Source organism: Xiphophorus hellerii, chromosome 13, assembly GCF_003331165.1.
Source record: "Xiphophorus hellerii strain 12219 chromosome 13, Xiphophorus_hellerii-4.1, whole genome shotgun sequence".
Taxonomy (NCBI): Eukaryota; Metazoa; Chordata; class Actinopteri; order Cyprinodontiformes; family Poeciliidae; genus Xiphophorus; species Xiphophorus hellerii.
The window spans coordinates 8,429,849-8,453,056 of NC_045684.1; the positions used below are offsets into that span (position 1 = coordinate 8,429,849).

Below are 23,208 nucleotides of genomic sequence, written 5' to 3' on the forward strand. Positions count from 1 at the left end.
GAGATTGAAACTGATTTAATTTCTTTCAAATTATATTAACTTGTTTTACCTAATTAAAATCTATTCAAATAAAAAAATGCTTTTGTACTTTAAAGAAAATGCAAGATTCACCACAAACTAATTTTCATGCATTGATTGCACAAAGTGCATGTGATTATTTTCAATAATTTGTTTTCTTCTCTAATTTTAGCTGTAATTATTTTCTCTTTTCTGCTGCATCATTTAGATTTCTCTCTTTTTATGTTGTAACCATTTTTATGTGTATTTGTATAAGTAAAATTAAAAGTTTTGAGTTTTCCTTTAGTGTATGTTATGTTTTTTATTTGAACCCTGTTGATGGTGGCACTACACTAGGGGTTGAACCAATTAGTCGACTAGTCGACTCTAGGACGTCTCGCGAGTTTTTACAGTTGACTAGTCACAACGACTAGTCAACTCGACATCGACTCGACTTTTATCATGTTGACATTGACTAGAAAATATCTTAAATCGTTCAATCTGCTGAGTCAGCAGAGCTTCCTGCCGCGCATCAGGCGGAGGAGAAGCAGGTGGTTTCGTTGAATTCAGCTGTAACCAAACGGGATCCGTTCATAACAAGTTTGGCTTGTGATGTTCCAAAAGCACCATGTAGTCAGTGTGATCATTTGACTCCTATAGTAACTATCCAGAGATCATCAGCATCAGCCGGTGTTTAGAAAAAAAAAGTCAGACCCGACTTTGTGCAACAAACTTTTCCCCGCTGCTCACGAAGAATCTCCATAATAGGCTTAGTAAAAGCAGGAGAAGGCGAGAGTGTGTGTGTGGGGGGGGGGGGGGGTGTCAATATTTGCCGTGAAAATAGCTAATAAAGCCTCCAAGTAGTTGTGAAGGGTTTTTGCGCTTACGTCACTATGACGTCACCGCGACTAGTCGACATCGACTCGACTATTATCATGATGTAGTCGACCTTAAAAAAATATGTAGTCGTTCAACCCCTACACTACACCTGTACTGGTTGTAGCCATTGTGGTTCCTGTAACTGATGGGTTGCCGGTTCGAAATCCCCACATCCATCTCAGTTGAGTCCTTGAGCAAGGCACCAAACCTGCCTTGCCTGCTGTTAGTCAGACGTCCGATGGCGCCGATTGTGTAGCAGCTTCTATCAGTCTGCCCTAGGGCAGCTGGGCTACAATGTAGCTTACCACCATCAGCATGTAAAGCACTTTGGCATCCTCTGCACTAGATAAATCGCTATAAGTACATTTACCATTGACTATACACTTGCATTTTGTCTGTGTGTTCCCTTGCCTGGACACGGGTCACCGGGACCCCACTCTGGAGCCAGGCCTGGAGGGGGTGTACGATGGCGAGCGCCTGATGACTGGGCTCTTCCCTCTTGGAGCCCAGCCGTTCTCAGCCTGAAGAGGAGACATGGGTCTCCCCTCCGATGGGCCCACCACCTGTGAGAGGGGCCAAAGGAGTCTGGTGCAATGTGTGATGGGTGGTGGCCGAGGGAGGGGCCCTGGCGGTCCGATCCTCGGTTGCAGAAGCTGGCTCTTGGGATGTGGAATGTCACCTCTCTGGTGGGGAAGGAGCCAGAGCTAGTGTGTGAGGTTGAGAGGTTCCAGGTAGAAGCAGTCGGTCTCACCTCGACCCATGCCTCTGGTTCTGGAACCAGTCTCCTTGAGAGGGGCAGGACATACTTCCTCTCTGGAGTTGCCCATGGTGAAAGGTGTCGGGCAGGAGTGGGCATACTTGTTGCTCCCCATCTCGGCGCCTGTAAGTTGGGGTTTACACCTTGTGAATGAGAGGGTAACCTCCCTCTGCCTACTGGTGGGGGGACGGGTCCTGACTGTCATTTGTGCTTAACGACAGTTCGGATTACCCACCTTTCTTGGAATCCTTAGAGGGGGTAATGGAGTGTGCTCTTTCTGAGGAGTCCCTTGTTCTGCTGGGGGACTTCAACGCTCACGTGGGCAGTGACAGTGAGACCTGGAGGGGCCCCCCCGATCTGAACTCGAGTAGTGTTCTGTTGTTGGACTTTCGTGCTCGTCCCGGATTGTCCATAACGAACACCATGTTCAGGCATAAGGGTGTCCATATGTGCACTTAGCACCAGGACACCCTAGGCCACAGTTCGATGATCGACTTTGTCATCCTTTCATCAGATCTGCGGCCGCATGTCTTGGACACTCGGGTGAAGAGAGGTGCGGAGCTGTCCACTGACCACTACCTGGTGGTGAGTTGGCTCCGGTGGTGGGGGAGGATGCCGGTCAGACCTGGCAGGCCCAAGCATGTTGTGAGGGTCTGCTGGGAACGTCTGGTGGAATCCCCTGTGAGATGGAGCTTTAACTCCCATCTCCGGCAAAACTTTGAACATGTTCCGGTGGAGATGCGGTACATTGAGTCTGAGTGGACCGTGTTCCGTGCCTCCATTGCGGAGGCAGCTTATCGGAGCTGTGGCCACAAGGCTGTCGGTGTATTTAACAAGTTATTTACTTGTTTAAAATTGTTGACAGTCTTTTTTTTGCATGTTAAATATGTGATTCCAGTAAAGTCAGAAAAACATGCATTATGCTAAAGTTTGTTTCGCTCTACTAAAATGTATGAACTTTCAAATTGATCTATGTTATGAATTTGTACTGGTAAATTCTGTGCTATCTATGTTTTGTAATACGCAACAAGGGTCAAATTACACATTAAAAACAGATGTTCGATACGATAAGGTTTTATATGACGTCGTTACAACAGATGGCCGATGCCATAACGCTCGATTATTTATTTCACATAAGCTTACATCCTTATTTTTTCTATGTACAAATAATCTCTAAGCTTCTCTTTAAAACAAAAAGACATCGTAACTGATTCTGTTATTTGTTTCAAGATATATTAACCAGTATAACTCTACCTATGTAAAAGCTTAATGAATAAATGAAAAATAATTACTTTTAATATACATTATAAACTAATTTTCATACATTGATTGTTCTTGATTTTAGAAAGTATGGTTGATTATTATTGTCTTCAATAATTTAGTGTTTCTTGGGTCTTAGTTGTATTTTTCTCTTTTCTGCTGCAGCTGTTTTTTATTATTACTATGAAAAGACTGGCACTGTATAAGAAATCTTTAGATGTGATGATCGTAAGATCCACAAGGTGGCGGTAATGCAATGACATGAATAAACGACAGTCATAAAATCCCAAAGAAGAAGAAGAAGACAAAGAAAATGGCGCATGGTCTGTTTGGTTGAATGTTCGACTGTTTCTCTAAACGAGTTTATCAACGAGCCGTTAACTGCTGCTGAAGAAACATTCACAGAGTTTAAAGAAATCATCGTCAAGTCGGAGGAAGAGATGGATGATCATCGCAGACTGCTGGATTTCTCCCGGAGGCCCCAGATAATCTTACACCGAATAGGTAGGAACCAGCAGCGTTTGGATGCAGGTTAAGGTCTAAATGTCTGCACCTTTCTGTATGAGGATCATTTTAGTAAATGTTCTTTTCCCGTATAAATGTTTTGTTAACCGGTAAATGAACGCAGGAATCACAATTACGCTGTGAAAATGGCTCATATACACGAAGCTGAAGTTGGTTTCCGATTCGGGAAATGGCTAAAGGGTTATTCCACCTAATTTTTCACTAGCTTCCGCATCTTATTCGATTCTAGTTTAAAAACTACAACACCTGGACTCTTCAGACCTGAACTGGATTATTCTGCTCTAACAGCAGAATATTCAGAACCATGTTAGGGATTTGTGAAACCTTTTTCTAATTAGTTAAACTTCAATAAAGGTTGATTTCACCACTTTTTGGATCTCTTTCCCTAACATTGATTTAGATCAGCGTTTCCCAATTCCGGTCCTCAGGCCTCCCTGCTCTGCATGTTTTAGATGTGCCTCTATTCCAGAGTAGCTGATTCAAATGATTGCATGACCATCAAGTGCTGCAGAAACCTGTTGATCACCCATATATTCAATCCAGGTGTGTAGCAGAAGGGAAACACCTAAAACATGCAGGGCAGGGAGGCCTGAGGACCGGAATTGGGAAACACTGATTTAGATTATTCCACACAAAGTGGGAAAGACTCTTATTTATATGAAATTCTTTCACTCTGTCTAAAGTAAAATAGCTCCTGTTTTTGTTTTGAAGGTTTCATAAAGACCATGTGAGGAAGAAGTGGGGAATGTCTTTAAGGAGAGACGGATTCACTGCACTGATGAATCTCAGCTGCTGAATCTCTCTTAATCTCCTCCTCGGCTGGAAAACATGAATAAAACCTATATAGATATTATGTATATACACATGTCCATAGGCCTGTCACGATAGCAAATTTTGCTCAGCGATTAATCATCTCAAAAAATTATTGCGATAAACGATAATATTGTTTGAAGACCTTTTTACACAGATTTAATGGAAATGACGTAATAATGCATGTGATTTCCTGCCAAAGATAGATACACTTTATTTTCAACAGAATATTTAACACTGGAGCTGATAAACAAAATAAACAAAACAACCAAAAACAAAATGGATTCTCAGTCTCCATTAACAAAAAATGTACTTGATAAAAACTAAACAACATAAAGCCAAAGTGTAAATAAATACTGCATTCAATCAAAAGATTATGAAGTCTGTATATTATGTTGCCCTTCAGTAATAATTAGATTTAAATAGAGAAGATGGGCACATCGACTACCTGATGCAATAGTTCACACTACAGATTTTTTGCTCCTATTTTTCCCATTACAACAATCTTAAAACACTGGTCTTTCTAAGATTGTGTGGTGTGTTACGGTAGATCGTCCTCCGATCTAAATCAGGGGTTTTCACCAACTGGGATCTTAATGCAGCCTGTTGAATGTGACAGGCAGCCAATCAGAAAGCGCGGATTCTCCTCCATGTTTTCTGAAGGGAAATTACGGAGGGGAATCCCAAACAGCTGACACGAAGCAACCCGAAGTCCAGCGGACATTGGAGATGATATGTGGAAACAACATTAATGTTTATTCAACATGCAAAGAATATAGAAATGACAAGGGGAGGAGTTGGAGCGCAATTGCTACTGCAGTTGATAAACCCGGTAACTTTTCAGCAGTTCTTCGTTAACGTGACGTAAATAGGTTCTAATGATTTTCATTCAGTCAGGACTTTACGCTGACACTAGCCACATGCATTGCAGGTAGATTGTAGTAAAGCATTGATTAATGCCTGGTTTTAAAATTAGTTCACTGGACTTGTAGCCATTATTTTGTGCCCATTGTTGGACACCACATGGCAGGAACGAACCCGGTGGAACCGTTATAGCTAGGATTTCTGTCGGCTAATGTGCGGTCTGTCAGGTTTTGAAAATGGGCCGACAATCGGCTGACAGCTCTAAGATCGTGTCGTGTGCGCTGGGCTTTACACTGAGGAAATGAGGAAGGGAGGATCAGTGGAGAGCACCGGAGTTGAGCCTTTTTTCGTTCAGTGTCATCAACAGAAAGAGAAAAGGTCAGAAGAGACGATAATGCCGATAATTAAAATGAAGTCGGTAGTTTTAATTTATCGTACGATTAATTGATTTATCGTTTATCACGACAGGCCTACATGTCCATATAAATATGTGTAGTTTAATGCATATTATTCAGCATTTATAATTATTTAAGCATCTTTATTTCTCTCTGATTGCATTATTTTGTGTTTGTATATTTATATGAATATGTATTGATATTATTAAATAACATATTTCAAAAATTATGACTGGTTGTGTGCTTTGTAAAATAATCATAATACAGAAATATCAACACATTCTATTCTGACTCTATTCTGTTTTCCCCACTAAGAATAGTTAAATATGCTCAACCTTATATCAGTCATTCAAAAATACTTTAAAATAATTTCCTTGTAAATATTGCTAACCTTTTAATAAGGTTTACAGAAAAATTGGTAAATATCTGTTTAGTATTTAGCGAGTTATGATTGATAAATGCGCTGATACGTATTGAGTCTGTTAAACATAAAGCTGAGTGGAACGGTCGACCGCTCCAAGATGGCCGCCTTAAATCTCTTCAGTAACAATAGGCAAGAGCGGTCCATGAGGCGTTTATTTATAGTCTATGGGGAAAAAGGGCACAATGACTATGGGCAAAGGTGCATTCATGGGCCCAATATGAGTGGGAATTTACCGTTTCTTTATTTTTACGCCGTTTTCAACTAATACACCAAACGGTTACATAGATAAAATAAGTTCAATGTCCAAACAACTTGAAAATTGCTTTTATAGTTTATTTTTTTCCAGTTTGACAAGCAAATAACAAAGATCAAACTTTACATTAGTGATGTGTTGAGTAATGAAGCGGGTAAGACAGAGAACTCACCTAAACCTGAGCAGTTAAACTTTTTATTTTTTAGTAATAAATCGTTGTCCCTGGTGACATAGCGAGTAACAAGCCAATCACAACCCTCTTTTCTTTTTGTTTCTAGTTTTCTTTTGGATCCAGCCATTGTTTCATACAACCAGATTAATCAGAATTTATGTATCAGAATCACAAACATTTTAAACTTGTTTATTCATTGTAAAGCTTCATGTTGTTTTCACGTTGCCTATTTTACATATATTGTCCAGTTGATGTCACAGTAGAGCAAATGAAGCACCGCGGTGCATCGGCTCATGAGTCGAATGATTGGATGGAGTTCCTCAGGGCTTCATGAAGCTGCATCTCACCATCACTACTTTTCATTGTTTCCTCTCCTGCTCTGGTCAAAACCCACAGGCCCAACCCAGTGCATGCTGGTCCTATACCAGTCCCTATACTTACAGAAAATGGACCCACAGTTCTTAATGTCTAACTTAGAAAAGTTAATAACAAAGGAACAAAAACTAAACAATTATTAACCTACAAATAAACTCATGTTTATAAATAAACCATAAAGATATAAAGTGAACTAAAGTAAAATTTCAATATAATTCAAAGTAATAAAAATAAATAGTATCTTGAAATAATACAATTTGCAGGTAAATATTAACAATAATCCCTACTACAATTAATTTTGTAATAAAATATTTTTTTTCATATCCGTTAATTTGAGAATTCCCCAAATGTCAGCTGGATATATCGACTGATCTGTATCTCTGTCTACGCTCTTGAATTTTTAGGTGTTTTTTGTTCATTTCTGTCTTAAACGATAAACAATTTCTCCTATTTACTTCAGTAAAGTTAACAATTACTCTTTTTCTCTGTTTTCTTCTCCAGATTCCCTGAAGTGTAACGTTTATAACCAGGAGAGGAGATCCACTCTGGACCAGGAGGAGTTAGAACCTCTGCAGGTGAAACAAGAACAGGAAGAGCCTGAAAATCATCAGATAAAAGTGGAAGAGAAAGAAGTTTACTGCAGTCAGGATGAAGAACAGATTGAATTAAAACAGGAGACTGATACCTGCATGGTGGTTCCTGTTGATGAGCAAACAGACCACAGTGAATCAGAACCAAACAGGAACCAAAACATCTTCCAGGAAGCTGAGAACCAAAATCAGGAAAGAAGAAAACCTTTCTCATGTGTCATCTGTAAGAGGCGTTTTGCTTTCAAATCTGTTTTTGATGCTCACATGAGAACTCATACGGGTGAAAAGCCGTTTTCATGTGTGACCTGTGGAAAATGTTTTAGTCAAAAACAGGATGTAACTAAGCATATGATGATTCACACTGGTGAAAAGCCGTTTTCATGTGTGAACTGTGGAAAAAGTTTTAGTCTAAAACAGGTTTTAACTCAGCACATGAGAATTCACACAGGTGAAAAGCCGTTTTCATGTGTGAATTGTGGAAAATGTTTTATTCAAAAATCTATTTTAACTACGCATATGATGATTCACACTGGTGAAAAGCCGTTTTCATGTGTGAACTGTGGAAAAAGTTTTATTCAAAAACAGGATTTAACTCAGCACATGAGAATTCACACTGGTGAAAAGCCGTTTTCATGTGTGAACTGTGGAAAAAGTTTTAGTCTAAAACAGCATTTAACTCAGCACATGAGAATTCACACTGGTGAAAAGCCGTTTTCATGTGTGAACTGTGGAAAATGTTTTAATCAAAAATCTATTTTAACTACGCACATGATGATTCACACTGGTGAAAATCCGTTTTCATGCGTGATCTGTGGAAAAAGCTTTAGTCAAAAACCGGCTTTAACTCAGCACATGAGAATTCACACTGGTGAAAAACCATTTTCATGTGTGATCTGTGGAAAAAGCTTTAGTCAAAAACTGACTTTAACTCAGCACATGATGATTCACACTGGTGAAAAGCCATTTTCATGCGTGCCCTGTGGAAAGAGTTTTCGTCAAAAACAGGAATTAACTCGTCACATGATGATTCACACTGGTGAGAAGCCGTTTTCATGTGTGACCTGTGGAAAAAGTTTTATTCGAAAACAGGATTTAACTCGGCACATGATGATTCACACTGGTGAAAAGCCGTTTTCATGTGGAAATTGTGGAAAAGGTTTTTGTCAAAAACAAAGTTTAATTCAGCACATGAGGATTCACACTGGTGAAAAGCCGTTTTCATGTGTGACCTGTTTAAAAAGTTTTAGTCATAAACAGTGTTTAACTAAGCACATGATGCGTCACACAGTTGAAAAGCTGTAGAAGTATGTTCCCTAAATGTCCTATGTTGTATTTGTTAAATGTGATCATTTTGATCTTCACATTTGGATACTTAGAGATGTTCAACCATGACACATTTTCCTTCATTGATGTTTTATTTTTCTGGTATATTCTGTATCAATAAACAATAATGATAAACTGTATGTTATTGTACTAACATACTGTTTATGTCAAACTGTATGTTGTGTGTGTACAACGTGAAGAGCAGAGGGCTCAGCACACAGCCCTGAGGAGTGCCAGTACTGATGCTGATAGATGAAGAGGCTTGGGGGCCCACTGACTATTTCATGCATTAACAGAGTTTGACCGGACATGGACTCCCTTCCAGAACATTCTCACATGATTGGACTTGAGGGATTGATTTGTATTATTCTGTACCATAGAGAGTGAGTGGGGTTTATTTTTGTAGTTTTTTAAATCAACAATAGAATGTATATAATGGTTGAGTGTTTTAAAAAAAATCTACAAAACAGTATTTGTTTTAATTTTGTGTTTAATGTAAAATGAGATTGAATCTGATTTCATTTCTTTCAAATTATGTTAACCAGTTTTACTCTACCTAATTAAAATCTATTCAAATAAAAAAAAATCATTTGTACTTTAAAGAAATGCAAAATTCACCGCAAACTAATTTTCATGCATTGATTGCACAAAGTACATGTAATTATTTTTAATATTTTGCTTTTTTCTCTTATTTTAGCTGTAATATTTTAATCTGTTCTGCTGCAGCATTTAGATTACTGTATTTTAATGTTGAAACTATTTTTATGTTTATATGTATTTTAGAAAGAAATAAACGTGTAACATTTCATTTAACATTAAAGTTTTGAGTTTTTCTTTAGTGTACGTTATGCCTCATACTTGAACCCAGTAGATGGTGGTACTACAGCTATACTGGTTGTAGCCACTGTGGTTCCTGTAACTGATGGGTTGCCGGTTCAAACTTCCCACATCCATCTCAGTTGTTGAGTCCTTGAGCAAGGCACCAAACCTGCCTTGCCTGCCCTTAGTCAGAAGTCCGATGGCGCCCATTGTGTAGCAGCTTCTGTCAATCTGCCCTAGGGCAGCTGGGCTACAATGTAGCTTACCACCATCAACATGTAAAGCACTTTGGCATCCTCTGCACTAGATAAATCGCTATACATACATTTACCATTGACTAAACACTTGCATTTTGTCTTTTTGTTGTGTTTTGTATTAAACTTGTCCTGTCTGACAGTGTGACACTCAGCATTGTCGAGTACCAAGGTTAAGCCCTAAAGACTTGCATAAGTGGACCATTATGGCTTCCCCCTGATATAATTACATGAAACTTTCTTAGAAACTGCTTTGGGTTTATATAATTAAATTGTAATGAGACGGAGAAGAAAGCGGGAGAGAAAAGAAAGGTGAGAAAAAAGTTTTATAGGGGCCCCCTCCTCTCACCCAACTTGATATAAAGGTGATCACAGAGAGGAGGGAGCCAGAGACCAAACCTGACAGACAGACCAGGCACACAGAGACAAGATCACATGTTCCTATTCTCATGTGTACACACAGACATTCAAACCAGAAACAGGACCACCAGCTTAGGAATCATTCAAACCAAATCCCTATCCCAAGTCACAAACCCAGCCTGCCAACCAAAGGATCCACCTAGTCCCAATGAAGAAGATCCAGCAGACATACAGCGCACCGGGTTGACTGAAAGAACCCCAATCCAAGAAATGGACCGACCAGCCAGCTCAGCGCAATATCCAGAACAAGAATACCACCCACAGCCCTGAATCCCAGCCCAGCACCAGGCTGTGTCCACAGATAGGCTAGCAAAGCAATAAATTACACCCCATACCAACACCAAGACAGACAGACAGCAAACGATACCAGACCCAAAAAAAGGGGCCAATCAAAATGCAAACACCAGCCAACACAAGCACTTTCACCACTTCATACACAAATAAGCCAAAAACACAAGCCTCTCAACTCGCCGACTACACCACCAGTAGGAAGGATGCTACAGAAAAGCCAACGCACCAACTGTGAAAAAGGAAGCAGCCCCTCACAGGTCCATAAACATCCCCGCCGCCAAGTGATAAGTAAAAAAGCCAATCCTAACCTGGTACAACCTGGTTTTCATGCATAGATTTTTCTTGATTGTAGAAAATATGGTTGAATATTTTCTTCAATAATTTGTTGCCTTTTGTCTTAGTTGTTTTTTTCTCTTTTCTGCTGCAGCTGTTTTCTATTATAGATCACCATGTTTCTAATGCTGGAACTAATTTAACCTCCACACATAGTTATATTATTAGTGTCTTAGAAAGTAAGTAGAACATTTGCCTTTCCTGTGAAAATGTCGTGTTAGTGCTGAATGTTAATGCTGAAAATTGTAGAAACATTTGAGTTCAACTGCAGAAGACTTGCTGAAATGAAATGAGTAGAAGCAGCAGGAAAAAGTTAAACAGTGCAAACCTGTCAGCTAAACTGAATAATTTAAAATCAGTACCAACATCCCTGCTTATAACTTTAAATGTTGCACAGAAATGCTTGCAAAGGTAAAGTATAAGGTCATATATTGAATAATTTCAGTATTAAAGAGAGTAATAGCATTTAACCCATCTAGTGCAGAAGAAAGAGTGTATAAGCTAACATTAGCTAAATAAATTGTCAGGTCTAAATACCTATTAGAGACAATTTAAACAAACACAGGAAAGACAAGAGAGTTAGATTCTTTTATACTCGCGAGGAGAACGGACAGAGATGTGCTTTCAGTTACAAATCTCCTACCGCTCTGAAACACATTTGCCCGCTCCTCTCTTTTTATTACTTTCAGAAACCCTCGTACATCTGGCGCTTGCAACTTCTCAAAGGGAGGGTAAAACAATTTATCACATGGTTGCAGCGCTAATGACATTCACTATCTAGACACATGTTATCTACACTCTAGATCCTTCTTGCTCCAGTCAAGTACCAGACACGGCGTCGAGTAGGACACGTTGTATATAACACAAGAGAGCAGAATTTATTGCTGGGCAATAAACTCTGCTAGAAGAGTTGTCTCCGCTATCTTCCAGGAAGGCTTCACTGCCCTCTTTCTCAAGGAAGTCACAGGAAGGAATCAAAATTATTTAAAACACAGAAACATTACTTATACTAAAAATAAAAGAAAAAGAGAAAAAGCATATAAGTAACATTATCTAAATGTAACTACAAAGGCTACATGATACAACGAATATTTGATAATTACTAAAAATACAATTTATCCAACATAAATATTAGTGAGGCAATCGATGGTAAAAATACACAATTATTTAGTTTGTTGCCAACAACGCCACCTGGCAAAGAATCAAAGAACCGAGCAAAGAATCACCAAACACTGTGACGTCACAAACACTCGTTGGATTTCCCTCCATCGATTTATGTTGATGACGGGACAGCCACAGCAACAGGGGGCGCCACCATCTGGGCCAAACGCACCACCTTCAATCCTGAGAGCTAACAAAGAAATACATACAAACTATTATTAAAATACCAGTAGAAAATTCAAGTAGAAAAACCCGTTAAAAGTCCTTCACACTCGACCACCAGCACCGCACATTTAACCCTCCTGTTAAGTTCCAGGTCAAATTGACCCGTTTTAAAGTTTAATTATTTTTTTTTAATAGTTGCAAGTATTTTTTTTGCATGAAACTTTTTCTATTTGTCTTAATAGGTGCACTCTACATATAAATTGAAAATCTATTCATTTTACACATTTGTACCAACCCCTACATCTACTTTACACATAGGTACTGTTCGGGTCAATTTGACCCGGCAGTCAGGTTAAAGTGCAAGATAAGATTTTTAAAAATGTCCAATTCTATATGTTTCCTTGCAGCTATGAACCATATTTCACCACACACACACACACACACAAAAACACACAAACACACCCCACCACACACACACACACACCCCACCACACACATACCTGCACACCCCCACTCACACAAGCCCACTTTCTCACTACTCTCTTTACTTCACTAGGAAACTGCGAGAAAGCAGGTGTTCATGTTACGCCCCTTATGAGTAAGAACTCTATCAGTAGGGGAATAATGAAAACACGGACACGATGTCACTGCTTTCGTCTCCAGTGATGTAATGGAGGAGCAGAAGCGTCGCGTTCCCCTACATCCGATCAGACAAAACCAATCGAAACCCGAATGATTAAACCCTCATAACTTAAAATCTAAAAGGTTGAACTTTTCAAGAATTATAACCAAACATAGCCGGAAAAGTAACATTAAAGAAAAATACATTGTTTTTAAACTTCATTAAACTTAGGCTACCTTTTACTGTATCTGTCTGTAGCACTGAACTTGAAAGACCAAAATAATCGATCGCAGATCACTGGATCTTGTTTTCCCTTTTGGTTGTCTAAAACAGTTTTATAACCACTACATTCACACAACTTTTGATGGGAATCTTTTCTGTTCCCGTGGATAAACTCCACCCACACTGAGTGACACTCAGCAGAAGTGGAGGAAAACATAAATATTCTCTGCATGACTCATTTCTCTTGATTTTAATCAGCGGGACAATTTGACTAAGAACAGTATGTGTGTCTCAAATTCAATTATAAAGACCACCCATTTAAAAAAAAGTGTAATATAAAATGGTTCACCAAAGATCAATTTCAAGGAAACTATAGTTTTTTTGTGTCTAGGTTTTTTATCAGTGGACATAAAAAATGTAAATTCCATTTTTTATGTCCAAATGAGTAAATGAGTGGGTTGATGTTATTGATCCTTAATTGCTGAGAAATAAAAAGACACCATTGCACAAATATTGATTGAAATGATTAGTATTGGAGTTAATAATCAGATATAAATATGTTTTGGAGGATTTTTTTTGGTTTCTGACACTATAGCATGATTAAACACTCCCCGGTTCAAATTGACCCACGAACATTTTTGCTGTACCCTAGAAACGAACATAACAGGAGGGTTAAATGAACAAGCCGGTGCTGATCGGCTCTCAATAAGCCACAGGATGGGCGGAACCAGCGGTAACTCCGAACAAAGCAGCAGCGATCATTGTGGATATACGGAAACTATAGGAAAGGTTCTGATCTGGTGGAGTGAAGAAACTGTGAAACATGTTGCGGGATGTAGGAGATACGAATCAGAAGACAATATTAACTTTGGATTTGTGGAAAACTGGAATACTAATATTGTATTTGTTTTATTTAGATAAAATGGAAGAAAAGATTTTACGTCTTTCAAAGAGAACTGGCACTGTATGAGAAATCTTTAGATGTGATGATCGTAAGATCCACAAGGTGGCGGTAATGCGATGACATGAATGAACGACAGTCATAAAATCCCAAAGAAGAAGAAGAAGAACACAAAGAAAATGGCGCATGGTCTGTTTGGTTGAATGTTCGACTGTTTCTCTAAACGAGTTTATCAACGAGCCGTTAACTGCTGCTGAAGAAACATTCACAGAGTTTAAAGAAATCATCGTCAAGTCGGAGGAAGAGATGGATGATCATCGCAGACTGCTGGATTTCTCCCGGAGGCCCCAGATAATCTTACACCGAATAGGTAGGAACCACCAGCGTTTGGATGCAGGTTAAGGTCTAAATGTCTGCACCTTTCTGTATGAGGATCATTTTAGTAAATGTTCTTTTCCCGTATAAATGTTTTGTTAACCGGTAAATGAACGCAGGAATCACAATTACGCTGTGAAAATGGCTTATTGATGTAGAAATAAAATGACCTTTTTATGGCTTTTCCTCCTTTAACTAATCAAACTTACTTTTGAAAACAGGAGAAATGTGAACAATGCAGCGCAAGGTTAGTAAAGCAAACAGCATGAAACAATAATAGTGTGTTAGTAGCTGTAAAATGTAATAATTTGTAATAAATAAATTATAGTGGCGATTATTTGTCAAACCAAACATCCTATAAAAGTTCAGTCAACAAGCCACTGCTGCACTGAGGTGATGCTTCGTACGAAGGTAAAAGAAGTTCAATGTCCAAACAACTTGAAAATTGCTTTTATAGTTTATTTTTTCAGTTTGACAAGCAAATAACAAAGATCAAACTTTACATTAGTGATGTGTCGAGTAATGAAGCGGGTAAGACAGAGAACTCACCTAAACCTGAGCAGTTAAAGTTTTTATTTTTTAGTAATAAATCGTTGTCCCTGGTGACATAGCGAGTAACAAGCCAATCACAACCCTCTTTTCTTTTTGTTTCTAGTTTTCTTTTGGATCCAGCCATTGTTTCATACAACCAGATTAATCAGAATTTATGTATCAGAATCACAAACATCTTTTACTTGTTTATTCATTGTAAAGCTTCATGTTGTTTTCACGTTGCCTATTTGGGGCCTGCCCATAGCAATGCATAGGGATGCAATCTCTATGCATTGCATGGCAGGCACCTATTGTTCTACACCTCAAAATAACTGCTGCTTAGACTCAAAATAGACAGAATTTTGTCTGCCTCTCTGAGCTGCTCTTTAGAACCACAGTGATGGCAGAATGTCAGAACTACAGACATGGTGAAACAACTGCTATAAACTCATTGCATCTCTGAATAGTGATGCCCCACATGCTACTGACAGCATTCACATTGAATACACATTGAATTAGTACGGCCATTTAATATGAAGCTTACTGAAGATTTCAAAATAAAAGCCTTAATATTCTTCTAAGGTTAGTGCACTACCATCGGCAGTGAAATAATGTTAGCCTGCATTATCTTTGCTAATATCTTTGCTGCATTAGTCTTTTAGCTTAAATAAGCTATTAGCTAATTTTCTTACTTATTAGCCATGTTTAGTATACCGAATGGAGTAAGTAAAGTACGGACAACATGATAGTGATGCCCCACATGCTACTGACAGCATTCATGCTAACATTAGCATTTTGGCTAATTTTAGCTGATACACTTACTTTATTATACTGAATGGTGCAAGTACATGTTAGTAAACATTCTGGTCATTCTCCTCATATGATTGCAGCTTTCTTTAGCATTGATACTAATTTTTAGATGGATGGAGTTCCTCAGGGCTTCATGAAGCTGCATCTCACCATCACTACTTTTCATTGTTTCCTCTCCTGCTCTGGTCAAAACCCACAGGCCCAACCCAGTGCATGCTGGTCCTATACCAGTCCCTATACTTACAGAAAATGGACCCACAGTTCTTAATGTCTAACTTACAAAAGTAAATAACAAACACAAAGCAACAAAAAGTAAACAATTATTAACCTACAAATAAACTCTGTAAATAAACCCCAAAAATATAAAGTGAACTAAAATCACATTTTAACCCAAATAAAAGTAATGATAGTTCCAAATTAAGTAATATCTTGAAATAATTAAATTTACTCATAAATATTAACAACATTGGCAACTATTATTAATTTTATAATAAATAAAAAATATTTAATATCCGTTCATTTGAGAATTCTCCAATTGTCAGCTGGATTTGTCGCCTGATCTGTCTCTCTGTCTACGCTCTTAAATTTTTCGGTGTGGGTTTTTTCATTTTTTTCATTTCTGTCGTAAACGATGAACGATTTCTCCCATTTACTTCAATAAAATAACAATTGCTTTTTTAATCTGTTTTCTTGTCCAGATTGCCTGCAGTGTAACATTTATTACCTGGAGAGGAGATCCACTCTGGACCAGGAGGAGTTGGAACCTCTGCAGGTGAAACAAGAACAGCAAGAGCCAGAAGATCATCAGATAAAAGAAGAGCAGGAGGATCTAAAACACCAACAGATAAAATTGGAAGAGAAAGAAGTTTACTGCAGTCAGGGTGAAGAACAGATTGAATTAAAACAGGAGACTGATACCTGCATGGTGGTTCCTGTTGATGAGCAAACAGACCACACTGAATCAGAACCAAACAGGAACCAAGACATCTTCCAGGAAGCTGCTGAAGCTGAGAACCAAAATCAGGAAAGAAGAAAACCTTTCTCAAGTGTCATCTGTGAAAAGCGTTTGACTTTCAATTCTGTTTTTGATGCTCATATGAGAACTCATACGGGTGAGGAGCCGTTTACATGTTGTACCTGTGGGAAACGTTTTATTCGAAAACATGATTTAACTCGTCATGTGATGATTCACACTGGTGAAAAGCCGTTTTCATGTGTGACCTGTGGGAAAAGTTTTATTCAAAAACAGAGTTTAACTCGGCACATCATGACTCACACTGGTGGAAAACCATTTTCATGTGTGAACTGTAGAAAAAGTTTTATTCGAAAACAGAATTTAATTCGGCACATCATGACTCACACCGGTGAAAAGCCGTTTTCATGTGTGACCTGTGGGAAAAGTTTTATTGAAAAACAAAATTTAACTAAGCACATGATGATTCATACTGGTGAAAAGCCGTTTACATGCGTGACCTGTGGAAAAAGTTTTATTGAAAAACAAAATTTAACTAAGCACATGATGATTCATACTGGTGAAAAGCCGTTTTCATGTGTGACCTGTAGAAAAAGTTTTATTCGAAAACAGAATTTAATTCGGCACATCATGACTCACACTGGTGAAAAGCTGTTTTCTTGTGTGAGCTGTGGAAAAAGTTTTCTTCAAAAACAGCATTTAACTGAGCATATGATGATTCATACTGTTAAAAGGCCATTTTCATGTGTGACCTGTAGAAAAAGTTTTATTCGAAAACAGAATTTAATTCGGCACATCATGACTCACACTGGTGAAAAGCTCTTTTCTTGTGTGAGCTGTGGAAAAAGTTTTCTTCAAAAACAGCATTTAACTCGGCACATGATGATTCATACTGGTGAAAAGCCTTTTTCATGTGGAAACTGTGGAAAAGGTTTTCTTCAAAAACAGAATTTAATTCGGCACATGAGGATTCACACTGGTGAAAAGCTGTTTTCTTGTGTGTGCTGTGGAAAAAGTTTTCTTCAAAAACAGCATTTAACTCGGCACATGAGGACTCACAGAGGCTACAAGCCGTAGAAGTGTTTTACATGTGTGTCCTATGTTGAGCTTCACTATTAAATTGATTTGGTTAAAAACTAGAATTAAAGACTGGAGAGATTTCATGTCTATAAAGCATCTTGACATTAGGATACGTAGAGATGTGAAGCAATTTCCTTGAGAGATGCTTTGTTTTTTTTCTGGCATATTCTGTAGCAACAATAATGACAAACTGTATTGTTGTTATATAAACCGTTCAATAAAATGACATGGATTATAACAAAATTGGGTGATAAATTGTACTAGGTGGCATTTAATGCTCTTATGGCTACTGAGTATAAACTGATCTTCAGTCTGTTTGTCTTTGTTTTAATGCTCCTCTATCTGCAGCCAGTTGGAACAAATTGTAACCTGGGTGTGAGGAGTTTTAAAATGTTCTTGGCTTTCCTGAGGCAACGGACCTGTGGAGTTCCTTGAGAGAAGGCAGAGAGTAGTCGATAGTCCTCTGGGCAGATTTTATGATTCTTTGGAGAGGCTTCCTCTGTGCTACTATGCACAGAGGAAGCCTGTGCATAGCATAATTGCAACGTCTCTTAGAGGTACCTCCTAAATTACACGGGGAGGCAGCCATTTTGGGTCAAGGGGCAAATTTTGGCCATTTTTCACTTTTATTCAAGTCAAACTTTAACAAACTCCTCCTATGGATTTCAATTGTTAAGGAAAAATGATTATTTTTAGTGCTTAATACAGTTAATCTCACGACATGTGTAAAAGGTATATTCAGCACTCTTATTTGGAACAGTTTTCTGTTGAGCATTTGGGATTGAGCAGATGAGCAGGCATTCAGACAGGCAGGAGCCTCCCCACTGTGAGGCCGGGCCATAGGAGGCCATAAAATTAGCATTCCTGGCAGGGCAGAGAGACTTTAGATTTCACAGGTATCTGTGAGATTGTATCTCAGGTTGTTCTGTACTCAGAATGACCGTGGGAGCCACGGGGGGTCAGGGCCAGCGGTTTGCTTCTTTGTCTCGCTAGAAGACAGATGGCCCTTTGATCTTTGCGTAGATCAGGGGGAGTTCCAAGTTTCTCTGAGTGCTTAAGGGAGTTTCCAGTTGGTCAACAGGAGGAACGCCTTGAGTGCATAAATTAAATAGAAAAAACACCCCCTTAGTATAAGATTAGGTGTCAGGAGAAAAAATACAGAGAGCGGCCACCATTTTGCCTTTTTGCATCGGCTCTCTCAAAAGACGCATCTTTGCTTTTTGTTCGTCTTTGTTTTGTGGTTGTCTGTCTTTTCTGTCTTTATATTTATGAGAAAAAATGCATATCTCTGTTCCTCTGCAGCTTTGTTGTTGATTGCTTTGTATGAGATTAAACTCTGTGATCTGTGACGTCAAAGCGCTTTGTTGTTGTTTCACTTTAGTGCACGCCGCCGCCACTCGCTGAGGACTCGGGGAAATTAAGGAGGAAAGAGCCAAACGTTTTGTCCAAAGTTAACATTAAATTATCCTCTTTTTTAACACAACCTATTGGCTTCATTCTTGGCCAGGATACAGGTAATGAGTGGGGCCTTAAAAGTTATCAAAAAAATTCACTTTTTGTATATGTTCAGCTGGCGTGGTAGATTGGCGAATTTGGCGTACTCGCCAATGCAAACATAACGTTATGACTTTCACTTAAAAAGGTCAATTGGCACCAAACTTGGCATGAATGATCCTGGTTGGATCCCTGACAATCCTATGTCTTCATAATCTGACGTCATCTAATATCAAGGTGGAATAACATCCCCACATAAGCTCCCAGGTGCATCAAACTTCATTTGTATCATCACAGACCAGAGCTCATCACATTCACATGGCCAATTAGTGACATCACCACAACCCCTACCCCTTTCAACAGGAAGTCAGTGTTTTCCCACTCTTTTTCTTCCCTTTACTTGGCGGTTCATGCAGATTTCAACCTGTGTTTAATGAAGTAGAACAACATGATGGTAAATCCTTCTCTCAACACTGGCTGGCAGCAGCATGTGGATGTGGCTGAATGGTGAATACTAATCCATCGCTGTTTGCACCTGGAGCCAGGCCTGTAGGGGGGATACAATGGCGAGTGCCTGGTGACTGCGCTTTTATCCATGGAGCCCGGCCGGGCTCAGCCCAAAGAGGAGACATGGGTCCCCCCTCCCATGGGCCCATCACATGTGAGAGGGGCAAAATGGGTCGGGTGCAGTGTGTGATAGTCCATCACACACTGCACTCCCTCGGCAGGCATCCATCAGTGATGGACGCCTGCCGAGGGAGGGTGCCCTGGCGAGGGAGGGTGCCCTGGCGGTCCAATCCTCGGTTGCAGAAGCTGGTTCTTGGGACGTGGAATGTCACCTCTCTGGTGGGGAAGGAGCTGGAGCTAGTGTGTGAGGTTGAGAGGCCACCCTAGGCCACAGTTCGATGATCGACTTTGTCATCCTTTCATCGGATCTGCGGCCGCATGTCTTGGACACTCGGGTGAAGAGAGGTGCGGAGCTGTCCACTGACCACTACCTGGTGGTGAGTTGGCTCTGGTGGTGGGGGAGGATGCTGGTCAGATCTGGCAGGCCCAAACGTGTTGTGAGGGTCTGCTGGGAACGTCTGGTGGAATCCCCTGCGAGTCGGAGCTTTAACTCCCATCTCCGGCAAAACTTTGAACATGTTCAGGTGGAGATGCGGTACATTGAGTCTAAGTGGACCGTGTTTCGTGCCTCCATTGCGGAGGCGGCTTATCGGAGCTGTGGCCGCAAGGTTGTCGGTGTATTTAACAAGTTATTTACTTGTTTAAAATCGTTGACAGTCTTTTTTTGCTTGTTAAATATGTGATTCCAGTAAAGTCAGAAAAACATGCATTATGCTAAAGTTTTTTTCTCTCTACTAAAATGTATGAACTTTCAAATTGATCTATGTTATGAATTTGTACTGTTAAATTCTGTGCTATCTATGTCCTGTAATACACAACAAGGGTCAAATTACACATTAAAAACTGATGTTCGATACGATAAGGTTTTATATGACGTCATTAAAACATATAGCCGATGCCATAACGCTCGATTATTTATTTAGGTGGGGCTTTTTAATCCATCAAACTTGATAAAAATTTCACATAAGCTTACATCCTTATTTTTTCTATGTACAAATAATCTCTAAGCTTCTCTTTAAAACAAAATGACATTGTAACTGATTCTGTTATTTGTTTCAAATTATATTAACCAGTATAGCTCTACCTATGTTAAAGCATAATGAAAACATGAAAAATAATTACTTTTAATATTCATTATAAACTAATTTTCATACATTGATTGTTCTTGATTTTAGAAAGTATGGTTGATTATTATTGTCTTCAATAATTTAGTGTTTCTTGGGTCTTAGTTGTATTTTTCTCTTTTCTGCTGCAGCTGTTTTCTATTATTACTATGAAAATACTTTAGGTTTTTCAAAGAGAACTGGCACTGTATAAGAAACCTTTAGATGTGATGATCGTAAGATCCACAAGGTGGCGGTAATGCAATGACATGAATGAACGACAGTCATAAAATCCCAAAGAAGAAGAAGAAGACAAAGAAAATGGCGCATGGTCTGTTTGGTTGAATGTTCGACTGTTTCTCTAAACGAGTTTATCAACGAGCCGTTAACTGCTGCTGAAGAAACATTCACAGAGTTTAAAGAAATCATCGTCAAGTCGGAGGAAGAGATGGATGATCATCGCAGACTGCTGGATTTCTCCCGGAGGCCCCAGATAATCTTACACCGAATAGGTAGGAACCACCAGCGTTTGGATGCAGGTTAAGGTCTAAATGTCTGCACCTTTCTGTATGAGGATCATTTTAGTAAATGTTCTTTTCCCGTATAAATTTTTGTTAACCGGTAAATGAACGCAGGAATCACAATTACGCTGTGAAAATGGCTTATTGATGTAGAAATAAAATGACCTTTTTATGGCTTTTCCTCCTTTAACTAATCAAACTTACTTTTGAAAACAGGAGAAATGTGAACAATGCAGCGCAAGGTTAGTAAAGCAAACAGCATGAAACAATAATAATGTGTTAGTAGCTGTAAAATGTAATAATTTGTAATAAATAAATTGTAGTGGCGATTGTTTGTCAAACCAAACATCCTATAAAAGTTCAGTCAACAAGCCACTGCTGCACTGAGGTGATGCTTCGTACGAAGGTAAAAGAAGTTCAATGTCCAAAAAACTAGAAAATTGCTTTTATAGTTTATTTTTTCCAGTTTAACAAGCAAATAACAAAGATCAAACTTTACATTAGTGATGTGTCGAGTAATGAAGCGGGTAAGACAGAGAACTCACCTAAACCTGAGCAGTTATAGTTTTTATTTTTTAGTAATAAATCGTTGTCCCTGGTGACATAGCGAGTAACAAGCCAATCACAACCCTCTTTTCTATTTGTTTCTAGTTTCTTTTGGATCCAGCCATTGTTTCATACAACCAGATTAATCAGAATTTATGTATCAGAATCACAAACATCTTTTACTTGTTTATTCATTGTAAAGCTTCATGTTGTTTTCACGTTGCCTATTTGGGGCCTGCCCATAGCAATGCATAGGGATGCAATCTCTATGCATTGCATGGCAGGCACCTATTGTTCTACACCTCAAAATAACTGCTGCTTAGACTCAAAATAGACAGAATTTTGTCTGCCTCTCTGAGCTGCTCTTTAGAACCACAGTGATGGCAGAATGTCAGAACTACAGACATGGTGAAACAACTGCTATAAACTCATTGCATCTCTGAATAGTGATGCCCCACATGCTACTGACAGCATTCACATTGAATACACATTGAATTAGTACGGCCATTTAATATGAAGCTTACTGAAGATTTCAAAATAAAAGCCTTAATATTCTTCTAAGGTTAGTGCACTACCATCGGCAGTGAAATAATGTTAGCCTGCATTATCTTTGCTAATATCTTTGCTGCATTAGTCTTTTAGCTTAAATAAGCTATTAGCTAATTTTCTTACTTATTAGCCATGTTTAGTATACCGAATGGAGTAAGTAAAGTACGGACAACATGATAGTGATGCCCCACATGCTACTGACAGCATTCATGCTAACATTAGCATTTTGGCTAATTTTAGCTGATACACTTACTTTATCATACTGAATGGTGCAAGTACATGTTAGTAAACATTCTGGTCATTCTCCTCATATGATTGCAGCTTTCTTTAGCATTGATACTAATTTTTAGATGGATGGAGTTCCTCAGGGCTTCATGAAGCTGCATCTCACCATCACTACTTTTCATTGTTTCCTCTCCTGCTCTGGTCAAAACCCACAGGCCCAACCCAGTGCATGCTGGTCCTATACCAGTCCCTGTACTTACAGAAAATGGACCCACAGTTCTTAATGTCTAACTTACAAAAGTTAATAACAAACACAAAGCAACAAAAACTAAACAATTATTAACCTACAAATAAACTCTGTAAATAAACCCCAAAAATATAAAGTGAACTAAAATCAAATTTTAATACAAATAAAAGTAATGATAGTTCCAAATTAAGTAATATCTTGAAATAATAAAATTTACTCGTAAATATTAACAACATTGGCAACTATTATTGATTTTATAATAAATAAAAAATATTTAATATCCATTCATTTGAGAATTCTCCAATTGTCAGCTGG

General features: G+C 38.7%; 1 protein-coding gene and 2 long non-coding RNA genes across 3 annotated transcripts; 2 read left to right on the top strand and 1 right to left on the bottom strand.

Moving 5' to 3' along the window:
* Positions 1-7,565: 7,565 nt before the first annotated feature.
* LOC116730962 (gastrula zinc finger protein XlCGF8.2DB-like) lies at positions 7,566-8,764 on the top strand (the record flags this gene model as incomplete). The annotated part of the gene is made up of 1 exon (XM_032580536.1): positions 7,566-8,764. A coding segment is annotated over one exon (1,038 nt), but the record flags the coding sequence as incomplete, so codon positions are not given.
* Positions 8,765-14,128: 5,364 nt separating this feature from the next.
* On the top strand, positions 14,129-16,685 carry LOC116731018 (uncharacterized). Its single transcript, XR_004341472.1, has 2 exons — positions 14,129-14,182; positions 16,227-16,685. It is a non-coding gene; the product is annotated as an uncharacterized LOC116731018 (long non-coding RNA).
* A 140-nt stretch (positions 16,686-16,825) lies between these two features.
* Positions 16,826-17,681, bottom strand: LOC116731036 (uncharacterized). Its single transcript, XR_004341492.1, has 2 exons — positions 17,254-17,681; positions 16,826-17,085 (listed from the first exon to the last, which is right to left on the bottom strand). It is a non-coding gene; the product is annotated as an uncharacterized LOC116731036 (long non-coding RNA).
* Positions 17,682-23,208: the final 5,527 nt, after the last annotated feature.